The sequence below is a fragment of the Chiloscyllium plagiosum genome, unplaced genomic scaffold (genome assembly GCF_037043375.1).
Source record: "Chiloscyllium plagiosum isolate Xiang-an unplaced genomic scaffold, Cpla_swu_hap1 HiC_scaffold_34, whole genome shotgun sequence".
In the NCBI taxonomy this organism is placed as follows: domain Eukaryota; kingdom Metazoa; phylum Chordata; class Chondrichthyes; order Orectolobiformes; family Hemiscylliidae; genus Chiloscyllium; species Chiloscyllium plagiosum.
The window spans coordinates 29,863,459-29,887,769 of NW_028270172.1; the positions used below are offsets into that span (position 1 = coordinate 29,863,459).

General features: G+C 40.1%; 1 protein-coding gene across 11 annotated transcripts in view; it reads right to left on the minus strand.

The window, feature by feature from the left end:
• Positions 1 to 24,311, minus strand: part of LOC122564410 (catenin delta-2-like) — a 1,213,649-nt gene that overhangs the window by 260,707 nt on the left and 928,631 nt on the right. For all 11 annotated transcript variants that reach the window (XM_043719230.2, XM_043719228.2, XM_087978581.1 and 8 more), the window contains one exon: positions 22,774 to 23,011. In XM_043719230.2, coding sequence (XP_043575165.1) covers positions 22,774 to 23,011 — 238 coding nt within the window. The remainder of the gene's footprint in view (positions 1 to 22,773; positions 23,012 to 24,311) is intronic.

Below are 24,311 nucleotides of genomic sequence, written 5' to 3' on the forward strand. Positions count from 1 at the left end.
TGGGAGGGAAAAGTGAGAAAAGTCAATATTTGGTGGAGCTGAGGCATCTTTCGGTGTAAAAGATAACTGGAGTTAAAACAAAGTGATCCGAAGTTTATGGAATAATGAAGCGTATAGAGTTAATGGTGGTTGTCCTTTCGCTAGGATGGGGGACGTCAAGACTAGGGGACACATTCTTAAGGTGAGAGGAGAGAGATTTAAAAAAGATATGAGGGACAAAACGTTTACACAAAGGGTGGTTTGCATGTGGAATGAATATCCTGGGGAAGTGCGGATGTGGATATAATCCAAAGATGTGCAGGTCAGCTGCATTGGCCATGCTAAATTGCTCATAGTGTTAGGTGTATTAGTAAATGTAGGGTGGGGGAGTGGGTCTGGATGGGTTGCTCTTCGGAGGGTTGGTGTGGACTTGTTGGGCGAAAGGGCCTGTTTCCATACTGTAGGGAATCTAATCTAATCTGTAAAATCAAATTACAACATTTAAAGGATATTTGAAGAAGTACATGAATACTTCAAGGAATACTTGAAGGGATACGGGCCAGGAAGAGGCAAGTGGGAATCGTTTAGTATGGGAATCGTTTAGTATGGGATTATGTTCGGCATGGATTAGTTGGGCCAAATGGTCTGTTTCCATGCTATATAACTCTATGGTAGATATTTCAGAGGGCTTATCGCATTAACCTATTATAGGATTTGTGATGCATGACTGATTTCCCAAACTATAGTTCTGACAATGGGGTGACTATCAAGTGAACATTTAGATGGACAACTCCAACTGATCATTGAATGGAAATATTTGTTCACATAAGGGATTAACACTTCAGTGAAATGTTTGATTTCATAAGGGATTAGTTGAAGAAATTTCTGTGTATTGATTTTTTTTGTTATCAATGAGAGTGCTTTCTCCTATTGTGATATCATTAAAAGATATGGTTAGCATGGCTCCCAAGGTTTGCCCATGCTTGGCAAGGAGGGAGAAGTGGGGTACGGATTGGCATAGGGAATATAATGGACAACAGGATTTATAGGGGGCATATGGTGGCACAGGAGATACGAATGGCTATAAGGAGACAGATAAAAAAGCATAGGGTAGCATGGGTCTAAGAAGGGCCATATGGGATGGGTAGATGGACATTGGTTAACAAAGACTGAAGGGCCACAGGAGGTGGTATGGGAAATAGGTTGGCACGGATGGGATACGGAGCATTCGGCAAGCTTTGAACAGTGCCAGAGTGCTTAGGCAGGTTTTCCACCCAAACCGCCTCAGGAACCAATCACTTTCTCCACTCTTCCTCGGTCACTTGCCTGACTCCCACTCCAGCCATTCCACATCCGCCTTCCCCCCAACCCCCAGCCCACACCTCTCCCCACACCCATCCCACAGACCAAAAATGGGAAGTGCGCATGGCCATTTGAAAGGTCAGATGTGTAGAGGTGAGATTTCCTCTGATTCTGTACACATAATGTGAGCACAAATGAGGGCCTCACTGTCACACAATCAAAATATACTTTAAAAAAATTAGCAGGGAAGGTGACAGTAAATTTAAATGTGCGTTGGTGAAACCCAAATAGAGCTGCTAATCAAGTATATAATAAAAACCATATATTTACATGTAGCTTTTGATGTAATTAAAAAGGTACAATAATGCTTCACAGAGTCATCAGACATACATTCAAGAAAAAAAAAACTTCCATTCTCTAATAGATTACCATTTTCTGTGGGTGCTTTCATCAAGCATCATTGTCTGGGCAATGTACCAAAACAAGTTGGTGAAGTCCCGTCGTATTTAACACCATATACACCGTGACAGAAAATATAAATCCAATAACAGACGTCATCATGCCCAAAAGACTTTCTTAATGTTGCATGATGCATATAATTATTTTATTTCTGGGCACAAGTTGCAGTACCTGACCTATTAAGTGGCACTCTTCTCTATGCATTTTCTCATGTCCATGTCTTTCTTGCTGAGATTAGTCACAGTGGGAATGAGCTGAATTAATATCAGCAGTGAAGGTCAGTACAAGAGCTTCAACTATTCCACTGTGCAAGTTTAATTAAGTTCCTTTGCATTGTTTGTTAGTAACCCCTTCGACCTAGTTCTCCTCATAGCATTATGAACTTATAAACAAACTGTGTTGGAGTATAGAGATAAATAAACAGGCAATAATGCAATATAATTCCTTAAAGCAACAGTGATTAGAAACAAGTCTGTTTGAGCCTGAGGACATTAACAATGTTGTGGGCAGATAAAAACAATGCCTGGGTCATTGGTAGGAAGACGGCATCTTCAGTAGCCTGAAGTCTTCACTAACTCAGGAAAAACACTTCGTGAAATGTAAAAAATGAAATAGCTATTAAAAGTACTATATTTTCTAAAACCCACAGTAAACAGATTTGAATGTCCTAAGTTTCTTGAAAGGAGCATAAAGCTGTAAATTATGGATACTAAGACAAAGAATAACAAATTAGGATGGAGGACTGGTTAGAGACTTTAAAGGGAGAGACAGATGTAAACAGAAAGAGGTTTGTGGAAAGCTTTTTGAAGCATAACGTTGAGATGACTGAGGGCAGTGTTGCCAATATGGTGTGTGACGGAGTGGGAATACAAAAAAGGTCAGAAGAATGCAGAATTCTCTGTAGAACTGGAGAAGGTTACACAGATAGTGAAGATCAAGGCCACAGAGGGATTTCAGCATGAAGACTGATTTATCTCAGTATTCGTTGTTTGAAGATGCACTCACCACAAATAGGTCAACAGACATTTACAGGTAACTACTGCAGTTGAAACTACTTCACCAATTTAAAATGCAGGCTCCCCCAAATTTTGGCAATGCATGAAAGACTTGAAATCTGAGCTATGAACTAGGCTTCTGCTGCACCAGTCCAAAGTGAACTCTCTGAAGGAAAAGGAGGCATTGCTGGGACCACATTTTAATCTTTCAGTGGAGGCAGTAATTGATTTGTAAAATGCTGAACATAGATTTGTGATCATTGGAGAAGCCTGTGGAGGAGCTTCTGACAGTTAAGTTTGCAATATCTTGACACTTTTAAAAGCCATTTTACGGTAATATTTTTAATGTAGTGATTAGTTACAGGACTCGATCTTGCAAATGCAAGATAAGTTAACCATGACATTGACCACCATTTTGCAAATGTGAAAATGCATTACAGCAATTTTTCCATTGAAAAAAGTGCTAGCATGCACAAAGACTGTATAGCATTTGCTGGGAAACTTAGAACTGTCATTTAAAGTGATCTGGCTTTGAAAAAAAACCTGCCATTCAATTAACAGTAAAAAAAATTGTAACCACTACTTCTTTCCAATAATCTCGAAGCAATCTGCTTTAATATGGAGATACTAAAATACCTGTTCTTTCAGTTTCAGGGTCATGGAGTAGCAAGTTAATGGCTTGCAGCTGTGACTTATGAATACTTGGCTGAGTTCCAAAACTGTCTGCTGCATATGCTATGACAAAGAATGATTGCCAATTACAAGAGGTTATAGCACACTCAACTAACTTTATTGTGTTTTTTTAAATAGTTGCTTGCATCATCCATTATTTAGGAAGTAATAACAGAACATTTGGAAAGTCAAAATGCAATCCATGAAAATCAGCGTGGCTTTATGAAGGGTAAATTGTATTTGATTAATTTGCTAGTATTTTTTTGAAGGTGTAACAAGCAAAGTGAATAATGGGGATCCTGTAGATGTAGTAGAAGACCATACAGGGGCAGCATGGTGACTCAGTGGTTAATACTGCTGCCTCACAGGTTCGATTCCAGCCTCGGTTAACTGTGTGTGTGCAGTTTGTACATTCTCCCTGTGTCTGTGTGAGTTTCCTCTGGGTGCTCCAGTTTCTTCCCACAATCCAAAGATGTGCAGGTTAGGTGAATTGGCCATGCTAAATTGCCCATAGGTTAGGTGCATTAGTCAGGGGTAAATATAGGATAATAGAGTAGGCAAATGGGTCTGGGTGGTTACTCTTCACAGGGTTGGTGTGGGCTTGTTGGGCTGAAGGGCCTGTTTCCACACTATAGCAATTCTATGATTCATATATTGATGTATAAACTCCTGAGAACTTTACACAATGCATATTTGGTGAATAGCTATACAAAACACATGGAGATAAGACAGTATGGAGCATATGCATAGACATGGAGATGGCATGAGCCTCTATGGGGATCTGAGTGGGAATGGAGCATATGAGATTATAGGAAGCTGAAAAGGCATGAACAGAGCAGCTGATCTAAATGGGTGGGTATAACATAAAGTTTAAGGTGTGTGTAAGTGATATTGGGAACTGGGTTACTGTCTCTGAGAACGAGACAGGTGTCTAACTAGATCTCCTGTGCTTCTACACTTCTCCTGCACTCTGTCTAGGCTCAGAAAACTCTACCATAAACCCAAACCTTGCATATGATTTGGGACATAATGGACAAAGTTCGTCATGAGTAATCTGTGTGTTTTGGAAATCAGGAAAAGGCTTAATCCAAACTTTGGGCCTGCAACAGGAAAATCTTACCCTTGCTGTTAAACTTTAAGTGAAAATAAATTAAGAGCCTGAAAATGTAAGTGTATCAGTTTAGAGGGTTATATATTAGAGGGTTATATTTACACCCACATTTTGTACAACCCAAAAACAATGCAGTTTAGTTGATTACATAACTTCTTTGATTGCCCAGATTTAGTTCGTGCTGGTGTTTTCAATCTGGAAAGGAAACAATTCCTGAATGTGAACTTGGATCTTTGTGGATTAGTCACTCATCCATTTATTTTCTCTTGGTCGTATTTACTTAGCCATACAATCAACGTTGTCTATGCTGCTCTGAAAGTGACCTATTAGGAAGAAGCTTTACAAGTGACAACGGTTCTCAAAAGAGGGAAGAAACAAACGGTTTTAAGCTTTTTTGCACTTTATCCGTTGATTTATAAAAGACATGACATGCCGTTTACATAGCTGTAAGGAATACAAGAGAGAAAATACTTCACATCGTGTAAAAGCATACCAGACCACTAAATGACATCTCAATGTTCAACAATTTAAACAATAGAAAGGTAATACCTGTTTCTTCCTGAGCTCAACAAGAACAACAACTAACCAGTAATATAGGGCTTTTACTTCAGTGCACCCAAATAAAAAAAAACATTAAATGAGAGCGAAAGATTTTGTTCAACAGCAAAATAAAACTTTAACAATATAGAATTTCATCTGCTTTCACCTGGTATAACTCAATCTGCAGATTCTGAGCTGACTCTTTGGATTTTGCAGTCCTCTCCTAGCTTGGTATTTCTTGCTTGTTTGATCATGATAAATTGAGCTTCTGATACTAGGTGATGAACATAAATTGGGATCCAGAGATGAGGCAACTCACCTCATGTCTATAATAATGCATAATGGGATTGTACTTTTCCATTCAGATTAAATCCCATTGCTGGGACTGACAGCAGTCACCCATGTTGCTCTGGAAGGTAATGGGGCACTGGCTAGAATTTTCCAGAAAGTAACCAGCTATTTCAGTGAGCTACTTTGGGAGAGCGAGGGCCAAACAGGCAGGCCATGGGGATGTGGTGTGGTGAAAGGGTTGTTCAAGTGATGGCCAACGCTGTTGGCAAACATCATTATGGGCAATAAAGTGCCCATCAAGGAGAGCACCCTGTGAAACCCTCTGGGAGGCTGCCAAATCAGCAGGATTTACCTAAAGGTCTCATGATATGGCAGTAAGCCCTTCCAATTGGGACTAACCCTTATTAAGTAACTCAATTAGCTGCCAGGTTGTGGGAGTTCAAAACTAGGGTACATATTTTAGAGGAGGAAGTTTTAAAAAGGAAATGAGAGGCGCATTTTTATACAGAGACTGGTTTGTGTGTGAAATGAAATACCAGAGGAAGTTATGGGTACAGGTACAGTTACGACATTTAAAAGATCTTTGGATAAATATATTGATAGGAAAGGTTTGGAGGGATATGGGCCAAGCACAGGCAAGAACGATTAGTTTAATTTGGCAATACGGTCGGGGTGGACGAGTTGGACCAAAGGCTCTGTTGCCATCCGGATGATTCTATGACTATGCTAGTAATGCCCCCATCACTTGCAATATTCCACGGGAACAGGAAAACATTGCCGTCCCCTCACAATACCATTTTCCTGCTCTACAGCCATACCTCCCATCTCCCAGCTCATCACCACAGGATATTCAGCCCAGTGTTTCCTCCCCTTCAACCAATCTTTCATTCATTCCCAGGTTTACCCTTATCCCAACTTGGGAGTGCAATTAGTAGCCTGATCTTTGGTTAACATGTGCACTTTTGTCAAAAGCTTTGGAAAAGTCAAGATACACTGAGGCCACAGCATTTATCAAAGCCCAATAGGGATATCACTGCCTCAAACAGGTTGCGAAGGATGGCCATGCAGAGTTAGTCTCTTCTGAATTGATGGTACTGCTTATAAGACGGACAGACAGTGCCTTGCCAACATCCATCACTGAAATAACTTCACTAAATCAGATTATGTAGTAATTATCGCATGCTGCCTGTCATTTGCAGATTGGCTGTCACCTTTGATAAGTTACAATATTTATGCTTCCACATTTCAATAACATTTATTTGGCTGGAATAGCTTTGGGACTCCTGAGGTCAAGAACAGCATGACATAAATTCCGTTTTATTCATGTTGACTTCTTTTAACAAGATTATTATTGCAGATGGCCATCAATGCTGTTGGGAGTTGTCCTGCAACTCCAGTAATTAAAGCATTTTTGCCGATTGTGCATTATTTATTGGATTTCATCCTCCTCTATGCTTACACACACACACACACGGTTAAAATTGATTGCTGAGACTATTTCTGAAAGTTGTATAGAACATGCACCTCTAGTCTGATTGATTAACATGGAGGTACTCTTCCCATTAGCTTCAAATGGTGACCTACTCCAAAGATCATTCAAAGTATTTGAAATTAATCAATATGCTAGGCAATACAATTCAAATATTCAAGTAACACTTTGGGATTATTTACAGCACATTAATTTTTAAGTTATTGGTGAGTACAGTTTTATCACGAATTGTGTGTTCAACTAACTGCATTATGCAGTTAACAGATAAAACGTGATCATTCCTTCTTTTCCATTACTTTGCCAAAGACATTTGGATCTACATTTGTAATGCAAACAGACAGCAGTTATTGTACAGCCATTGGAAATCTATGAAGAGTCAGGTAGCAGATAGTCACCCCAGAAATAAGTAATCATCTCCAGAGGTTATTTTAATGCTGGAGATGAAAGGAGTAGAACTTTGTCATCTCAAGAAGGTTAGTAAAGTTTGAAATTTCTTTAAGCATAGAGTATTTTTTCATTTATCAGTTTAACATCTTACAAACTTACCTAGCAGTTCATTGCCTGAGAAATGGGGTTGGATTTTGTGCTCCACAGCCAGTGGGGTTTGAAGATGGGGAGGCAGATGGACTTTCAGCCACATACACACCCAGTCCCCATGTCTGAAATTTTACAAAGGAAAGTATCTTTAAGTGGCTAATTCAATGTGCTCGTAACCCAGCATTGTATTTAACGTGTGTGTGGGTTTGGGGGGGGGGGGGGGTTGGGGGGTAATGGGGGCTGTGCTTACATCATACAGAAGGTCCAGCAGCTTTGATTCTTTCCCAGAATGTTAGGTAGTGAAATTTGAGTTCAATTTTTTAAAGATCTGAAATTAAATGCTAGCCTCATAGGGGCCATATAACTACTGAATGACTATTGAATGATTGGTTCCCAAATGTTCTTCAACAAATTTTCAACAGGGAAGAAACTTGCTGTTCTTACTTGGTCCACATGTGACTCCCAATCCACAGTAAGGTCATAGATTCTTAATTAGGGATGGGCAATAAATGCTGGTCTAGCCAGTGACACCTACTTCCTGTGAACTCATTTTAAAATATAACTTAACTCTTGAACAGGTAAAAGTAATTTTCAGCTTGGTGACCTGTAGTCTCCATGACTCAAGATTGGGTTCAATAACTTTAGAGCTTGATTCCATCCTTCCAAGTCTTTTACCCATCCCACACTCGGTCCTGTTACAGCATGGGTCGGTGTAGCACTGTCACCCATTCTCAAGATTTGGTAGGCCCATTATCATATTATATGGGTTACATTTAGCACGGCTCACCCATTTCCTCACTCTGAGCTCTTATGATCACTTATTCAACTTTTCTTCTGTCCTGGCCCACTATACATAATCTCCTCCGTTACCTCCTCCTTTCATATCTCTCTAGGCTCTGTCACCTCCTCTCCCCTCTCTCTCACCTTCCCCACTTAGGCTTCAGCATAAATGCTAACAGCTCCGATAAAGAGTGCTGGATTTGAAATATTAACTCTGCTTTCTTCCCACAGACGCTACCAGATCTGCTGAGTTTCTCCAGTAATTTCTGTTTTTATTACATAAATTCAGTGTTGCAGATCAGTCTTCCGTACACTTGGTTGCAAATGACCTAAGACTTTGCCATCTTAAACTTGTTGCCCTGTCAATACAGCACACGCTCACTTCAGCAAGAGCAAGCTCAGTTCAGAATATAAGAAATAGAACTTGGAGTTGACTGTGTGGCTCCTCAAACAGTTCAATCATGGTTGTTTTCTGCTTCAACTCCACTCTCCTAGAGCTCATTGGGTCTTTGTCATAGAGTCATAGAGATGTACAGCAAGGAAACAGACCCTTCGGTCCAACCCATCCATGCCGACCAGATATCCCAAACTAATCTAGTTCCACCTGCTAGGCACCTGGCCCATACCTCTCCAAACCCTTCCTATTCATCTACCCATCCAGATGCCTTTTAAATGTTGCAAATGTACTAGCCTCCACCACTTCCTCTGGCAGTTCATTCCATACATATACCATCTCTGAGTGAAAAAGTTGCCCCTTAGATCTCTTTTATATCTTTCCCCTCTCACCCTAAACCTATGTACTCTAATTCTGGACTCCCCCATCGCAGGGAAGAGACCTTGTCTATTTATCCTATCCATGTGCCTCATGATTTTATAAACCTCTATAAGGTCACCCCTCAGCCTCCGATGCTCTAGGGAAAACAGCCCTAGCCTATTCAACCTCTCCCTACAGCTCAAACATTTTAAAAAGATTGATTATGACTATATGACAAACTGGTCTCAATGTCTTCACCTTGAATTCTGCCTCATCACGTACCATCAACTACTGAGGTCTGTTCCATGCACTCCATCCTGATGGCATCAAAATATGGGAAAAAAAATCAATAGCAATTACAGGCTAGAGACACTGGCCTGTGATATGTTATCAACATGGTTCCATATGAGTTACAATTTCATCAACTCCAACAGGTGACCTGGTGCACAAGGTCTGATATTCTGGTTGCTTCTTAACTCAAGTATTACAACTTTTCAAGCAAGCCAGATTTTGCTTTATTATCCCATTACACGGCTGTCCAGATCCATATTCTGTAGCAGCCTAATCCTTTATTAGAAAGGATTACAGCACGGCTGTACAAACAGGAGCAACTGTCACCTTTCCAACAACACATCATTATATCCAAATCACTTGCCTCCTGTCTTTGCACCCAAAGACAACAACTGTACCCAGAGACTGGTAACAAGTACAAAGCTGCCCAGGAGCTGACCGTAGGTATAACTGTACTCAGGAACTACCACAAGCTGAAACTGTCAAATGGAGCGCTGAATCACAGCATGTTACAATTAACACTTGGTGGCTATGTATACAGGTAGTTCTGGGATAATGTGTGTTTCAGCAACGCGATTTGGCTATAACGTCGCTGAAGAATTAGGGAATGGCATTATTCAGAACGCTTACCTCCATTGGCAATAGGGCAGTTCCAGCAGAGATCAGTTCACATGCTTCATTCTGCATGTGCACCAAAATCTCCACGCTGTTCCACACACATGCGATGTCAGCACCAGTCTTTACGCCGTACTGCGCATGTGCGATATCAGCACCAGTGTTTATGCCGTACTGCGCATGTGTGATGTCAGCTGCTGAGACCAGTTTTCTGTGCAAGTACTGTACAGAGAGCAGTCTTCTTCTTACATTTTTTAAATGTACTGTATTAAATTTACTTTTGTTTCATTAATATATATGATTTCAATCTTCATTCAGGCTGTGCTATACTTTACGTTAGACTTTTGGGTGATATTTGAGCGATTACGAGTGATTTTTTTTCCTGGTTTGCCCCTAATACCACTTTTCCTATAGGCCCCGTTATTTCTATTAAGTGATTTTTCATTAAGTGAAGTTTCACTGGAACGCAACTACGGCGTAATGGAATTACCCGTAATTATAAACTTTCTAATACAAAGAAGCAGAGCTAAAAGGAAAACTGCAACAAGGTTCAATTATCTCCAATGTGAGTGTGCACAACACAGACTTAATGAGATGAACATTTTTAGAGAAGGAGAAATAATTCAACCACAGACACAGGAAGGAAAGTGAACTTTATTCTGTTCTGCAATCATCCAATGCTCATCCTGATCCTATCATTCCTTCAAAGTAATAAAGCTTCCAGAGACATTTACAGAAGCTGTGGTTGGAACAATACTTTATCGACAAGGTCACTGTATCATTTCTATGAACTTCCAACAATTTTTGACCAGTAACTGAAACTAAAGCACTGTCTTTACAAAGAGAGAAAGTGCCATGGAGATGATGCTTTATATCTGCTTTCTCACCCTTCCTGTTAACTCCTGCTGAGGCAGATTTCCAGGAATTCCAGCAATCAGAGCACTCTCACCACAGAGTCGAATGAAGGCTGGATGTTTAAGCTTCATTCCAATGGTTAAAGGATATGACTTTAGCTGACATTTCAGTACAGTACAGCACAGAGGAAGTGCCGCTCTGTCACAGGTGCCACCTTGAATGCATGACACTAAATCTCCACCTTCTCAAATGCACATCAAGCAATTTGTGCCACTATTCTGTCAAATTCAGAGAAGCTCTTTGCTTCATGCTCTTCAATATAGATCCCTCAACCAACTTCACTGAGAACAGCTGATCTGGTCATTCTCACATCATTCTGTATGGGACCTTAAATGCAAAGTAATTTGTCACTCCTACATTCAGTTTGAAGTGAACTCCACAAAGTGCATTGCTCACTGCACATGAATGTTTCAGAAGTTAACAAGAGAACATTTAGCATTTCCTCACTGAGCAGCACCAGATCTCCTGTTCCAATTATCTTGCAGAGCAATTCAAATATATGCATAAATACATGGCTTTGGCACCTCTCTGGTGATTGCACTGATGTATAGTTTGCTGGAAGTAACATCACACTATAACAAAAAGAGAAAGTGCTGGAGACACTCAGCAGGCCTGGCAGTACCAGCAGAGAGAAAAACAAAGACATTTTGAGTCTAGTGACCCTTCGTCAGGTCCTTAAGGTTCTGTGTGGTTTTCTGGCTAATTATATCCTATCAGAATAGCTCAGTTAGAAATTGGCAATAATAATGACAAATGTTTCCTGTTCCATTGAACTATATAACATGATTGGGCTAGATTCGTGATGGGCACCTTGGAGGTACAATACTTTATTTTGTACCTGAAGCCAACACTGCTACATGCAGATTGTTGTGTCAGTCTGGAGCATCTCAGGCTGCACATGTCTGCATATACATTGTACCACAGGACGCTTGCTTTTATCACTAAGCAAGGCTCTTCAATTCCTTCAGTACTGCAGTACTCCTTTACTTACATCAGCATATACTCAGTTATCAAATACAGCTCTCTAGTGAAGCGTCTGATATAACAGTCATGTGATCAGTTACATCATGGTTTACTCAAATGATAAGCATAGACGTACAAACAAAAGTTACCAGCAGCAGTGAGCTTTGTCTCTTAAGATTCTTTTAAATAGTTACTTCATGGCTCCAATTGGCCTCCAGTTCAGAAGGCCATCCTTGATTCTTCCTGTTTTAATTGGGAAGCTGATAAGCTCTGCACTGTAAGTCTTATCACCCACAATGTGGTTCCCCTCCTCCCCATCTCCTGTAGAACAATGGAGGGGCTGTTCACTCTGCTGCTCTTGCCACAGATGCTACCTGACCTGCTTTGTATTTCCAACCTTTCCTCTTTTTATTTTATATCAATAATTTGTCTGGAATGTGTCACTTTATCCGATGTGTTGTACATTAATTAAAGTTCTCTGCAATCTGTAATTTGATCCAGTCATCGCAAAGCTGGTCAGCAGACTTCAGGTTTAAGAGCTGCTGAGAGAAGAGATAGGCATTGTGGAAGTCTTCTTATCTAGCATTATGCAATTATAATTATCGTGTTTCTTGGCTGATAACATTTAAGACTTCGTGACCTCAATTAGTGGGTTAGTTACTTCTTTGGAGTTTTTATGCATTTTTGTTTCCAGTTAAAAAAAATCTTCAATCTAGAATGAAGTGATGAAGGTCAAATTTTACAGCTTTAAGAGTTATTAAAATTCAACAACCTATGTGATAATGTTATTTTTGTTGGTTAATCTGATGTGGTATCAAAGGACGGTCAGCAGACACCTGGAAGAAGATATAACAGGCTCCTTCTCAACCCTCCCTTAGCATCTAAGGGCACATTGAAATTTAGTGTTAAGAGAAAGCTCGTGTCCATTAGGGAAGGAAGTATGTGCTCCTCACCCAGGTGGGTCTAAACATGCCTCAGTCACAAACCAACATGGTTGAGTTTTAACTGTCTAGGAGGGAATTTGGCTCTATCAAACCATATTAAAGATTCAAGGAAGTGGCCCACAACATTTTCTGAACAGTAGCTAGAGATGGACATAAATGATGACCTTGCCAGTGACACCTACATCCAGGGAATTATGATTTCTATATTCAATTAGCAAAATACAACTGAAATATTTAAGAGACATGTTGAATGATACTTAATTAACTAATCTAATGTAATTATTTATTTTAAACTACATTGATTCTTCTACCTCAACATGTACACAGTAGGCATTGAGAAGGTGCCTCCACTTATCAACGCAGACTAGACTTAGGGGCCTAAATATATGATAGTCACTATCAAATCCAAAAGGGATTTCAGGAGAAATTTTCCTTATGTATAACGTAGTGAGAATGCAGAACTCACTGTGAGAAGGACTAATTGAAAAGAAATAGCACGCATACATTAGGTGGAACCTAGATAAGAGTTTGAAGGAAAAACAAATTGAAGGCTACGCTGAGAAGGTTGGATGAAGAAGGGTAGGATGTAGTTTATGTGGAGCATAAACAGCATTGACCATTTCAGCCTGATAACCTGTTTTTGTGTTGAGGACTGTTAAATTCTGTGTAATTTAATTTGACTGCGCATAACACAGAGGATTAGAAGCAAGGTGCAAATTATTCTGGCCTAAGGCATTATAAGAATTTTATGGATTTTAGAACAAATATTTAAAAATTTAACTCTTTAAAGATGAATTTGCTGCCTCTTGACCATATTACTGTGGTCAACCAGTAATGCAGCCAGCTTTGGTTCCGTCCATCACTGGAACTGCAATTGACTTGGAGTTCAAAGTTTGTGCGAAGATTTGTAGCTCGGGTGCTCGTTGCTGTGGTTCTGACTTGGAGTGATCCTCATGTGGCCCATGGATATACAATATCAAGTCTATGAGAACAGCCGATGTTTGAGGCCAAAGGGAAAATGAATTTCTGTTGCTGTGCACAAGTTATTTCCTACATTGCCTACATTACAACATTGGTTAGATTTCAAAAGTAATTCAATGGTTGTAAAATGCCTAGGGATGCTGTGAGGTCACAAAAAAGATCTATACAAATGCAAGTCTTTTTCTCCAAGAAATATATATTTAGGACAGTGGACAGGGAAAGTTTGTGTGAGCATTATGAGGCTATAGCATGCATGACAGAAGTTAATGACTGAAGCAGAGACTGTCATCAATTAAGATTTGGTAAAGTAAAATCAATAAAGGAAAAGGTCAAAGATTGCTCATTTGAAGAATACTGCATGGGTCATCTGGGTTAAATAGTTTACTTCCATGTTGTAAATCCTATGTAGATTTTTGTCATTTTAAACATTTATCTCAGTTGCTAATTCCAACACTGGTTCAACATCTCCAACTGTGCCAGCAGTAAGCTTCTGTTGACCCTTTTTCCTGTTTTGTGTCAATTACTTTCTCAGTAATTAGTGTCATCAGATGTTTAAGCCCAAAAAAACTCCAAAATAGTGTTTGCCTGAAGACAGCTCCACTAGTTAACAAAGAAAGATGATATAAAATCCTCTTTACTTCAGCACCTAGTGACAGAAAACATAAGATAAATAGGAAGCTATCATAAGATAACTGGAGTACTATGCCAAGAAATGTAAAAATATGGCACTAGACATTTAACAATGACATCAAATTCAGGACAGAAGTGATGGAACTTGATTCAATAATTTTACTGAACTGGAATGCAATCTGGATTAGCAACGGAACAGTACCAAATCACAACAGGTAAGGCAAAAGAGTACTGTGACATATAATCCTGCCAAATGGTTTCTTGAACAGCTTCCAATTTCGCCAGGTCACTTCACTGACTGAATGATCTCGCTGCAGGGAAGCAGCAGGAGAATGGAGCAGTCGAGCCAGAATGGCTGAAAAAGCAACTGCAATGTGACTGAACAATTGACCTGAAATGAAATGGTCGCATGATGACTAATATTTATTAGCTATACACATTTTAACAGTGGCTTTATACCCTTCTCCCAGAGCTTTCCTCAGAACACTAACTAATTCCTCAGAACATTAGCATTAACTAATAAATTACTCTTACATAAATTAGGAAATAGAGTTAATAGTTGGTTGACAATCCCGATTTGGTAAAAACAATGACTGCAGATGCTGGAAACCAGATTCTGGATCAGTGGTGCTGGAAGAGCACAGCAATTCAGGCAGCATCCGACGAGCAGCAAAATCGACGTTTCGGGCAAAAGCCCTTCATCAGGAATAGTGCACATCCACTAATATAATATAATTTATTGTATCCGTTGCTCCCGATGCGGTCTCCTCTACATTGGGGAGACTGGGCGTCTCCTAGCAGAGCGCTTTAGGGAACATCTCCGAGACACCCGCACCAATCAACCAAACCGCCCCGTGGCCCAACATTTCAACTCCCCCTCCCAATCTGCCGAGGACATGGAGGTCCTGGGCCTCCTTCACCGCCAGGGCATCAATGTGGACTTCAACAGCTTCCTCATTTCCCCTTCCCCCACCTCATCCTAGTTTCAAACTTCCAGCTCCACACTGTCCCCTTGATCTGTCCGGACTTGTCTGACCTGCCTAGCTCCTTTTCCACCTATCCACTCCATCCTCTCCTCCCTGACCTATCACCTTCATCTCCTCCCCCACTCACCTATTGTACTCTATGCTACTTTCTCCCCACCCCCCACCCTCCCCTAGCTTATCTCTCCACGCTTCAGGCTCTCTGCCTTTATTCCTGATGAAGGGCTTTTGCCCGAAACGTCGATTTCGCTGCTCGTCGGATGCTGCCTGAATTGCTGTGCTCTTCCAGCACCACTGATCTAGAATCCCTATTTGGTGATAAGTGAGTGGGAATTAACATGAGCGCATGTATAGGAGAGGAATTTCTCAAGAAGCAGGTTTTGACACCTCATAATTTCAAGAATTATTTTAAACCTGTGATCTAATATTCTTGCCATAACCATTCTCTCCATCCCAAAAATACATCCAGTCATCCCTCTTGAACACCTCGATACTATTCCCTTTAGTGGTCTCCCGACTAACTTATTCCTCTTGTTTTTTGCCTTTTGTATGAAATAATTCACCTTAATTCTCTGTTTTCACCAAATTTAAATGTCTTCCCTGCAGCATGAACCAAATGTCAATCTCATTAGTTCTCTACACAATCCTCAACTTGAATCCTTTTTCCAAATCTCTTCCTTCCTAAAGATGCTTCTTTCAACCTATCTCTTTGGCCAACTGTTTATTGCCTAGATTTTGTGAAGCACTGTTATACTATTGCTAAAGGTGCTGTAGAATTACAAGTTGATGTTAATGGATTGTAATGGAAAGTATGCGAGGGCAGACAGAGAAGAGATAATGACTGTGTAGAGGGCTCAAGTAAATACTTCTAGTTAGCCTCATGAATTGAATAGTAACAACATGAGGAAAAAGAGCACTAATTTCTGGTAGTAGTTTACATGCCAGTGGAGCAGCTGTGTCTGTTGCTCGTGCTTCATAATCTTCATTCTATCCTGCAACATTTTTTCTAATCTTCATTGTGTAGTAGTCAATATTTATCCCTCAACCAACATCTCCAAAACAAAAGTTGATTATTTCACCACTATCACGTTGTTGTGTGTGGATCTTGGTGTGTGTAAATTGACTATTGGTGTTCTATATTAAACAGCGATTACACTTTAAAAGCATTTATTTGTCTTTCAAGTGCTTTGGGAAATTCAGAGATTTTGAAAGGTGTTTAATATGTGCATTTTATTCTTTTTTTTGTCCTGTTTTAGTCTTGGGCTTAACCTTTTTCTATAAATTGCTTTGCCAAATAACAGAAACTACCAAAATTTAGAGGGGTGTCTGCAGAAAAGATCAATATATTCTTTAACAACACAAAATAAAGAATTCAAGATAAAGATTAGAATATAGCTGTTCAACAGAAACACCAACCAGCTTGTTAAATTAAAGTGTTTAATTAAAGGATAGAAAGGAAAAATCCAATAACTTTAATGTTATTAACCCTAACCAGAAAAATAGATTAAATATTGTACTATCCAGTCAGTCAAATCACTAAAATCTAATTAACTGTTAGCTATAATGAAACTGTCCAGTTAATGCAGGGTGTCCGAACAGATGGGCCCCATTAAACTGTTGAAAGATCATCATTTAATACTCCAGTTACTATCTGTACTTGTTTCAGTGTCACAGTGTGTCAGCTGATAAGTTATAAAACCCATCAGCCTCGTTTAGCATTTCCCAAGCAGAATTCTGCTTGGTATTAATTATGTGTTCTAATACTCATAGATAACTTGATGCAGTACCTCGTACATAACAAGTGTATGTTTTCATGAATGTGGGAAATGTATCTTTCTCAAATGCTTGAAGCATGGAACAATCACATCAAAGCATCAGATTCAGGATGATCACAGACTTTCACTTTGTAATGCACTCTGTCGGTGAATGTGATTCATTTGTTTTACTGTGGGAGCTATTGCATATTTATCTCTAAAGCAGAAATCAATGGGTTCAAGGGCTACTCTGGCATCTCGGACACACAATGTAGGCTGACATATAGCACTGAAGAGAGCTGCACTAACAGAGGCACCGTCTTTTGGACATGACATTAAAAGAAAGAAACTATTGTCTCTCTCAAAAACTAAAAAAAAAGTCCATGGATACTTTAAAGAAAAACAAGGAAATCCTGGAACATATTTATCCCTCAGCAATTTGTGTGACCACTGCTATCTGAGTGACCTTACTGTGTGCACATTGACAGTTTGTGTTGTACAACAGCGAGGAACTGCAATGTAATCCATTGGCTAAAACCCACTTTCAGACATTCAAGGACATAAAATGCACTACATAAGTGCAACTCTTTCTTCTAGATCAGTGAAATTTTAGAAAGGAGGCAAACAAAATAGGAATTCAGCATGTTGCTTTCATCTAATCTATTAGTACATTGGTATATTAAGCAGACTGCAGCCCATAATTAATCAATCGTGATAAAGTAGCAGAAATGTTTAGGAAATGTATTCCAGAGTCACATCAACTACATCCAGCAATTTACATACTAAAACTGAATGGTTGTCATGACACAGGATTTACAACAAATGCTGGCAGAAAAGTGAAGCGACAAATTGTGACAAGAGGCAGCTTACAAATAAGAAATGCATTATTTACAAGAATTTGAAGAATATGTTGGTGGAAAATAAATGAGTTGGGAGCGGATGTGTATGATTATATGAGAATTCGAGTGAAATTTGTATGTCCATTTACATTGAAAACCCAAAGGTCATGTGTAAAGACCTGCTACTGTAATGACAGTATATGCTATTATATTCAGGACGTAATGAGCCAACACTATGAAGTAAGGAGTTTCAGGATTCTGATCCAACAAATTGAACATGGAACAGTACAGCACAGGAACTGGCCCTTTGGTTCACGATGTTATGCCATACATGACCCAAATTAAACTAATCTATTCTGTCTGCCCTTGGTCCATTCCTTGCATATTCACATGCTTATCTAAAAATCCCTTAAATGGCCCTAACATATCTGCCTCCACCACAACCCCTGGCAGCACATGCCAGATTCCTACCACTCTCAGTGTAAAAAAACTTGCCCCTCACAGCTCCTTTGAACTTTTCCCCTCTCACCTTAAATGCATGCCCCATTAGTATTAGACAATGCAACTCTGAGAAAAGGATTCTGACTGTCAACAGTATCTATGTATCTCATTGTTTTATAGTCTTCTTTCAAGTCTCCCCTCAGCCTTCGCCGCTCCAGAGAAGACAACCTGAGTTTTTCCAACCTCTCCTTATAGCTCATACCCTCCAATCCAGGCAGCATCATGGTAAACCTCTCTGAACTCTCTCCAAAGCCTCCACATCCTTCCTGTAATGTGGTGACCAGAAGTGAATGCAATACTCTTAAGTGTGGCCTAACCAAAGTCTTACAGAGCTGCAACTGACATCATGACTCTTGTACTCAGATCCCTGAGCAATAAAGGCAAACATGATGTATGCTTCTTTACCACCATATCTACTTGTGTGGCCACTTTCAGAGAGCTATGGACTTAAACCCCAAGATCCCTTGGTACATCATTGCTGTTCAGGGTCTTTAACTGTATATTTTTCCTTAACATTTGATCTCCTAAAGTGCAGCACCTCAAATTTACCCAGATTCAACTCCATCTGCTCTTTCTCCACCCATATCTACCACAGATCTATATAATACTGTATCCTTTGACAATCTTCTACACTATCCACAACTCCACTGATCATAGTATCATCCGCAAACTTACTAACCCACCCATCTACATTTTCATCCAAGTTATTTACATATATCACAAACAGCAGAGCTCCCAGTACAGATCCTTGTGGACTATGGACCTCTAGCCGGAAAACCACCCTTCCACCACTACCCTCTGCCTTCGATGGCTCAGCCAATTCTCAAGTCAAGCAGCCAAGTCACTGTGCATCTTAATCTTCTGGATGAGCCTGCCATGAGGGACCTTGTCAAAAGCCTGAATAAAATCCATGCAGACAACATCCACTGCTCAAGGAGCCCTGGCTGACAGATATAAACAGGAGATTCAGAAGATCTCCTCAGACTCAGGACTGGCTTTGAGCTGCATGGTCAGAGCCCATATAGTGTGCAGACAGAAATAAAGAGAGACTTGGTGATGAGATACCAACCTCTGTGCAATTATTTCATGAGTGCAGCATCAAACCACAAAAAACATTCAGTGTCATCCAGGACAAAAGTGTGATGTGGAGATGCCGGTGTTGGACTGGGGTGTACAAAAGTGAAAAATCACACAATACCAGGTTATAATCCAACAGGTTTATTTGGAAGCACTAGCTTTCGGAGCATTGTTTCTTCATTAGGTGACAACCACCTAGTGAAGGAGCAGCGCTCCGAAAGCTGGTGCTTCCAAATAAACCTATTGGACGAGAACCTGGTGTTGCAGGACAAAGTAAGCAGCTTGATTGGCACATCCCCCACTGCCTTAAGCTTTTACTCCCTCCATCATAGGCTTAGAGTGGCAGCAGTGTGCAACGTCTGAAAAATGCACTCCAGCAATACAATAAGGTTGCTTCAACAGCACTTTCTAAACTCATGTTCTCCACCACCTAGAAGAACAAGAGCAACTGATAGATGAGACACCATTGCCTGCAAGCTCCTCTCCAAGTCATAAGCCATTACAGTACATGGAAATCAGTCACTGATTTTTCATTATGACTGGGTCAAAACACTGAAACTCCCTATCTAATGGCATCCTTAGTGTTTCCCTGATTAGACAGCCTGCAGCGATTAAAATGGTTCCTCAACAGTTAGGAAATTAGAGAGAGGAAATAAATGACAGCCTTGTCAGCAACAGCCAGTTCCCGTGGAAGGATAAATAAAAGCAGAACTTGGGCTTGCCAACTTTGATTGGATGCATTTGTGGAAGCTTTGTTATATGACCTTTAGCCATTAACCACTCCACCCATTCAAACAGTCTTTTTAACAAGCTTGAATATAGTTATAAATAATAAGGAAATATGTTCAATAAGAATTTTAAAAAAACACTGTTTTCTTTTTACTGTAACAATGGTTTTCCTTCTGGGTTTGCAGAAATATCCAGGAGGTGAATAAATAATTCTTGAAGACTCCAGGACAATCCTGGAGAGTTGGCAACCTTAGAAAGGGCTGCACCTATTGTGCTCACCACAATGTGACACAGTCAGCTCCCAAGGATTTTGAATTGCATCAGTAAAAATGACTGCTGAACAGCCACACACTCCCTTATCTGAAACTTCACCAACACTGAGGGAATATCTGCTGAATTTTAATATCAAATTAAAGGAAAAATCTAATTTTTCACAGGAGGTTTAAGGATTAAAAACAAATCGCAGATAGGAAAGCAAAAGACGGGGGGGGCTCATGCAGTCAAGAAATGTTACGGAATACCACGGCAAAGAGCTAGAGGGATTTATTTGGAAGCCTTTAACATATTCAAGTATTGTAGTCAAACAGATACAAAAGGATGCAGTATTTCACAACATATTAATGTCTTCAGTTGATTTTTCTCCCTGATAGCTTTGAACTCCTGCATTGCATGGAGAACAGCAAAAGATTTTTTAAAAATCTTCAAAACTGATGTGACAAGATTTCTTCCCACTACCCTCTATTGAAAATAAAATCATCCTCATAAAAAGAGGAATTTATCTCGACTACAAAGCAAAGTGAACTATGTTGGTATATGCCCTGTTAACAAACAAAAGACTTTTTATTGTAAACCATTCAGCAAATATGGCAAATACAAATCCTAGTTAAAACTAAAGCTGCAATTACCCATGTACCCTCAGAGAACCCCTGCAATATTTCATAATTTGACACCTTCCCACCTCCCTCAAACCATGCCTCCTCTCCTCCATTGTTAAACACACAAGAGGAATTGAATATCTTCAATTGTTTATCATAATAAATGTCAGTGAACCAACCTGAAACCAAAGTGGTTCTAGTTGATGAATCCAGACAATATGTCGCTGCAATAATGTTTGTCCCTTTGAAACTTGAAGCAAAACCCAAGGAGAACATTGTGTGCATGGAGACAGAAACTTAACAGGCATTGTACAACAGTTCAGCACTTCCCTGAACATCATGCAAATATGTAGTCTATGCACATCTCTTTCAATGCCTTTTCATAGGCTTTTGTCTTGACAGAAAGTGACAGCACTGAGTTCTGAGCCAAAACTAAGAGACAAGAAAAATATTTTGACGTGGAAGCTTTGCCCTTTATGTGGAAGCTCCAAAGGTATCAGTATATTATTAGTACAATTTAAATTACACACTTAATGTTTCTCAATAAATAGACATTCACTGATAACTCTTCAACTCAGATCAGAAACCAAACAGTTTCAGCACTTGCCAGTTATGGAAAGCAAAAACAGAGAAAGATTAATTTTCTTTTTAAAAAGAAAGGAACTGCTTCAGAGATGACCCAGTAGCAGTACCACAGTAGGACATCCATGTTTGAAATAAGGTTATGCATTGAAAAAAAATTGTAGCAGCTCTCTTGCACATGGAATTACTAATGTGCAATCTGGCAATGGAGAATATGACAAAACCAGAAAGCTCGTTGTCAATTTAGTGCCAAACATTGCATGTCACTTAATAATCAAATGGCTTTGAAGATGGTCCTGTAATTGGTCATTCTCTACATCATCTTGGACTATGTAGTCCAAGGAGGACAGTGCACCAATCAGGACAGGTTGAAGCAAAATAGTGTCTGAGGTGCTCCTCGAGCTGGGAGTCATTGTATTTGGGTTTCAAGAAGGAGACGAATCTGTAAACCTCCTTTGGAGGGAACAAAGATTGAAAAAAAAAATCTGTACTGCACATGTGCACCTCCAAGTAGCACGCTGAAGAATGGCTGTTATAAAAAAGCTATTATAAGAATGATGAGGTTCCAAGATATGTGAAAAAGACTTGGTAAAAATTTTAAAATGGGTGAGGGAAGGAAAGCCATAAATGTATATTTGTACTTTTTACAGAATTTAAGCATCACTGTCATTTATTGCCCATCTGCAGTTAAAGGGTTATGGTGACCAGGCAGGAAGGTGGAGTTGGGGTCGAGAGAAGATCAGCCATAGAGAAGTGGCTCAAGGGGCTGAATTGCCTTCTCCTGATCCTAGTTCTATTACTCACGAGAAGTTGGTGAGCTGCATTCTTGAACTGTTGCAGCCTATGTGATATAGGGACATCCACGGTGCTGTTGTGGGGGGTGGTGTCCTGGATTTGAATATAGTGACAAGGAAAGAGTCTATTTCAAATTCAAGATGTTGTGTGACTTGGAGGGTGACTTGTATTTGGCGGTGTCCTTATTTTTCTGTAAAGGTTGTAGGTTTGTAAGTTGATGTTGAAGGAGCCTTAGTCAATAGCTTCAGTGCCACTTGTAAGTGCACCTCGGCCACGATACACTAATGGTGTAAGGAGCAAATGGTTAACCTTTCTCTGTGATGCCAAAGTTGATTTTCTTAATAGCATTCTGCTGGGAATTAAAACAACTTTAAAGAAGCTGCCACTCACCTGGGGTCTTTCTGAATGCTGTCGATGGAAGGTGACCTTGCCAAAGTACCTTCAGGCGGGATGGCTGGTCCAGACTTGCTGTATGGTGATTCCACTGAAGGACAGTATTGCAGTGTCCGGTAGGGATCTCCGTAATTGGCTGCTGGGCCAGTGGCGTAGCTGGGTCTCTGGTAGGTCGCGGTGTTCTGGCTGCCCGTGCGCTGCAAGGATACGGAGTCAACAGCGGGGGAGGGCGGGGCTACAGTGGGAAAGTAGGGACAAAGCAAGAAACTGAGGACCTGCTCACAAAAATGGTTCACCAGGTCTAGGCAAAAGGAACACCACATATATGTACAGGGTGGGTGTAAGGGGGGACACAAAATTAATGTCAGAACCCTGTTAAATATTTCACAGTCAGAAAATGAAACAAAACAAAACACACATCACAGCTACAGAAAATCCTGGGAGGACTGTCTTATCGTTTAATTGTCTTTAACTTTAGGGACTTGACTCCCTGACAATTCTTTGAATTTATTATGAGGTAGGGAAGTAAGGGATAGGGATCAAAAATGAGCAAATCAAATTGGGTACAGATCAGCCATGACATCCCAAAAGCTTTGAAATCAGCTTCAGTGTCAGCACTGGTTGAGCTGAAAGCTCTCATGTGTGAAACAGAAAGTTCTTAGTTCAAATCCTATGTCAGAGGTCTACTTGCAAAATCTAGTCTGAAACACCAGTGCAGTACTAATGGAATGCAGCACTGTCAAGAGATGTGGCTTTTGGATGTGATATTAAAATAAATACTCTTAGATAAACATAATGTATCACAAGATACAAATTTGAAAAGAGGAATTTTCCCTGTGTCCTGGTCATGTTAAAACACTCATTAATGTCTAATATCAGATTATCAAGTTATGATCTTAATGTTCCACAACGGTGCTTCTGACATGTCTTTCTTTTACCTCAATGGAGGAGTCACCCCAAACCGTGGTTGACAGGGCCCTCAACTGTATCTGATCCATTTCCCCCAGTGTGCCTTTACACCTTCCCCTCCCTCCTTGGGTGCTGAAAGGATGTCCTTCATCCTCATTTCCCACCTTACCAGCTTCCAAAATCAAAGGATTATCCTCCACCATTTCCACTGCCTCCAGCATGATGTCACGCACTAAACATATCTGACTCTCCCATGTCCCCATTATCATTCCCTCAGGACTGTCCCCTCCATGACATCTGATCCATTCCTCTATCATCCCAACACCTCAATATATTCCACACCCTCAACATCTTCACACCTTCCTCCACAATCACAAATGGCACAATACTTTTCCCTTTGCTTCCTCTCTCCTCACTGTCCGAGGTCCCAAGTACATCTTCCAGATGAAACAGTGATTGTCATGTTCTTCTTTCAATCTATTGTCGATTGCATTGCTGCTTAAAATTGGTCTCCTCGACACTGAAGAGACCGAATACAGACTGGGTGACCATTTTGCAGACCCTTCCTATTTCCATATCGCAGTTCACTCAATCCACAAGAATGACTCTGACACTATTCTACTCTC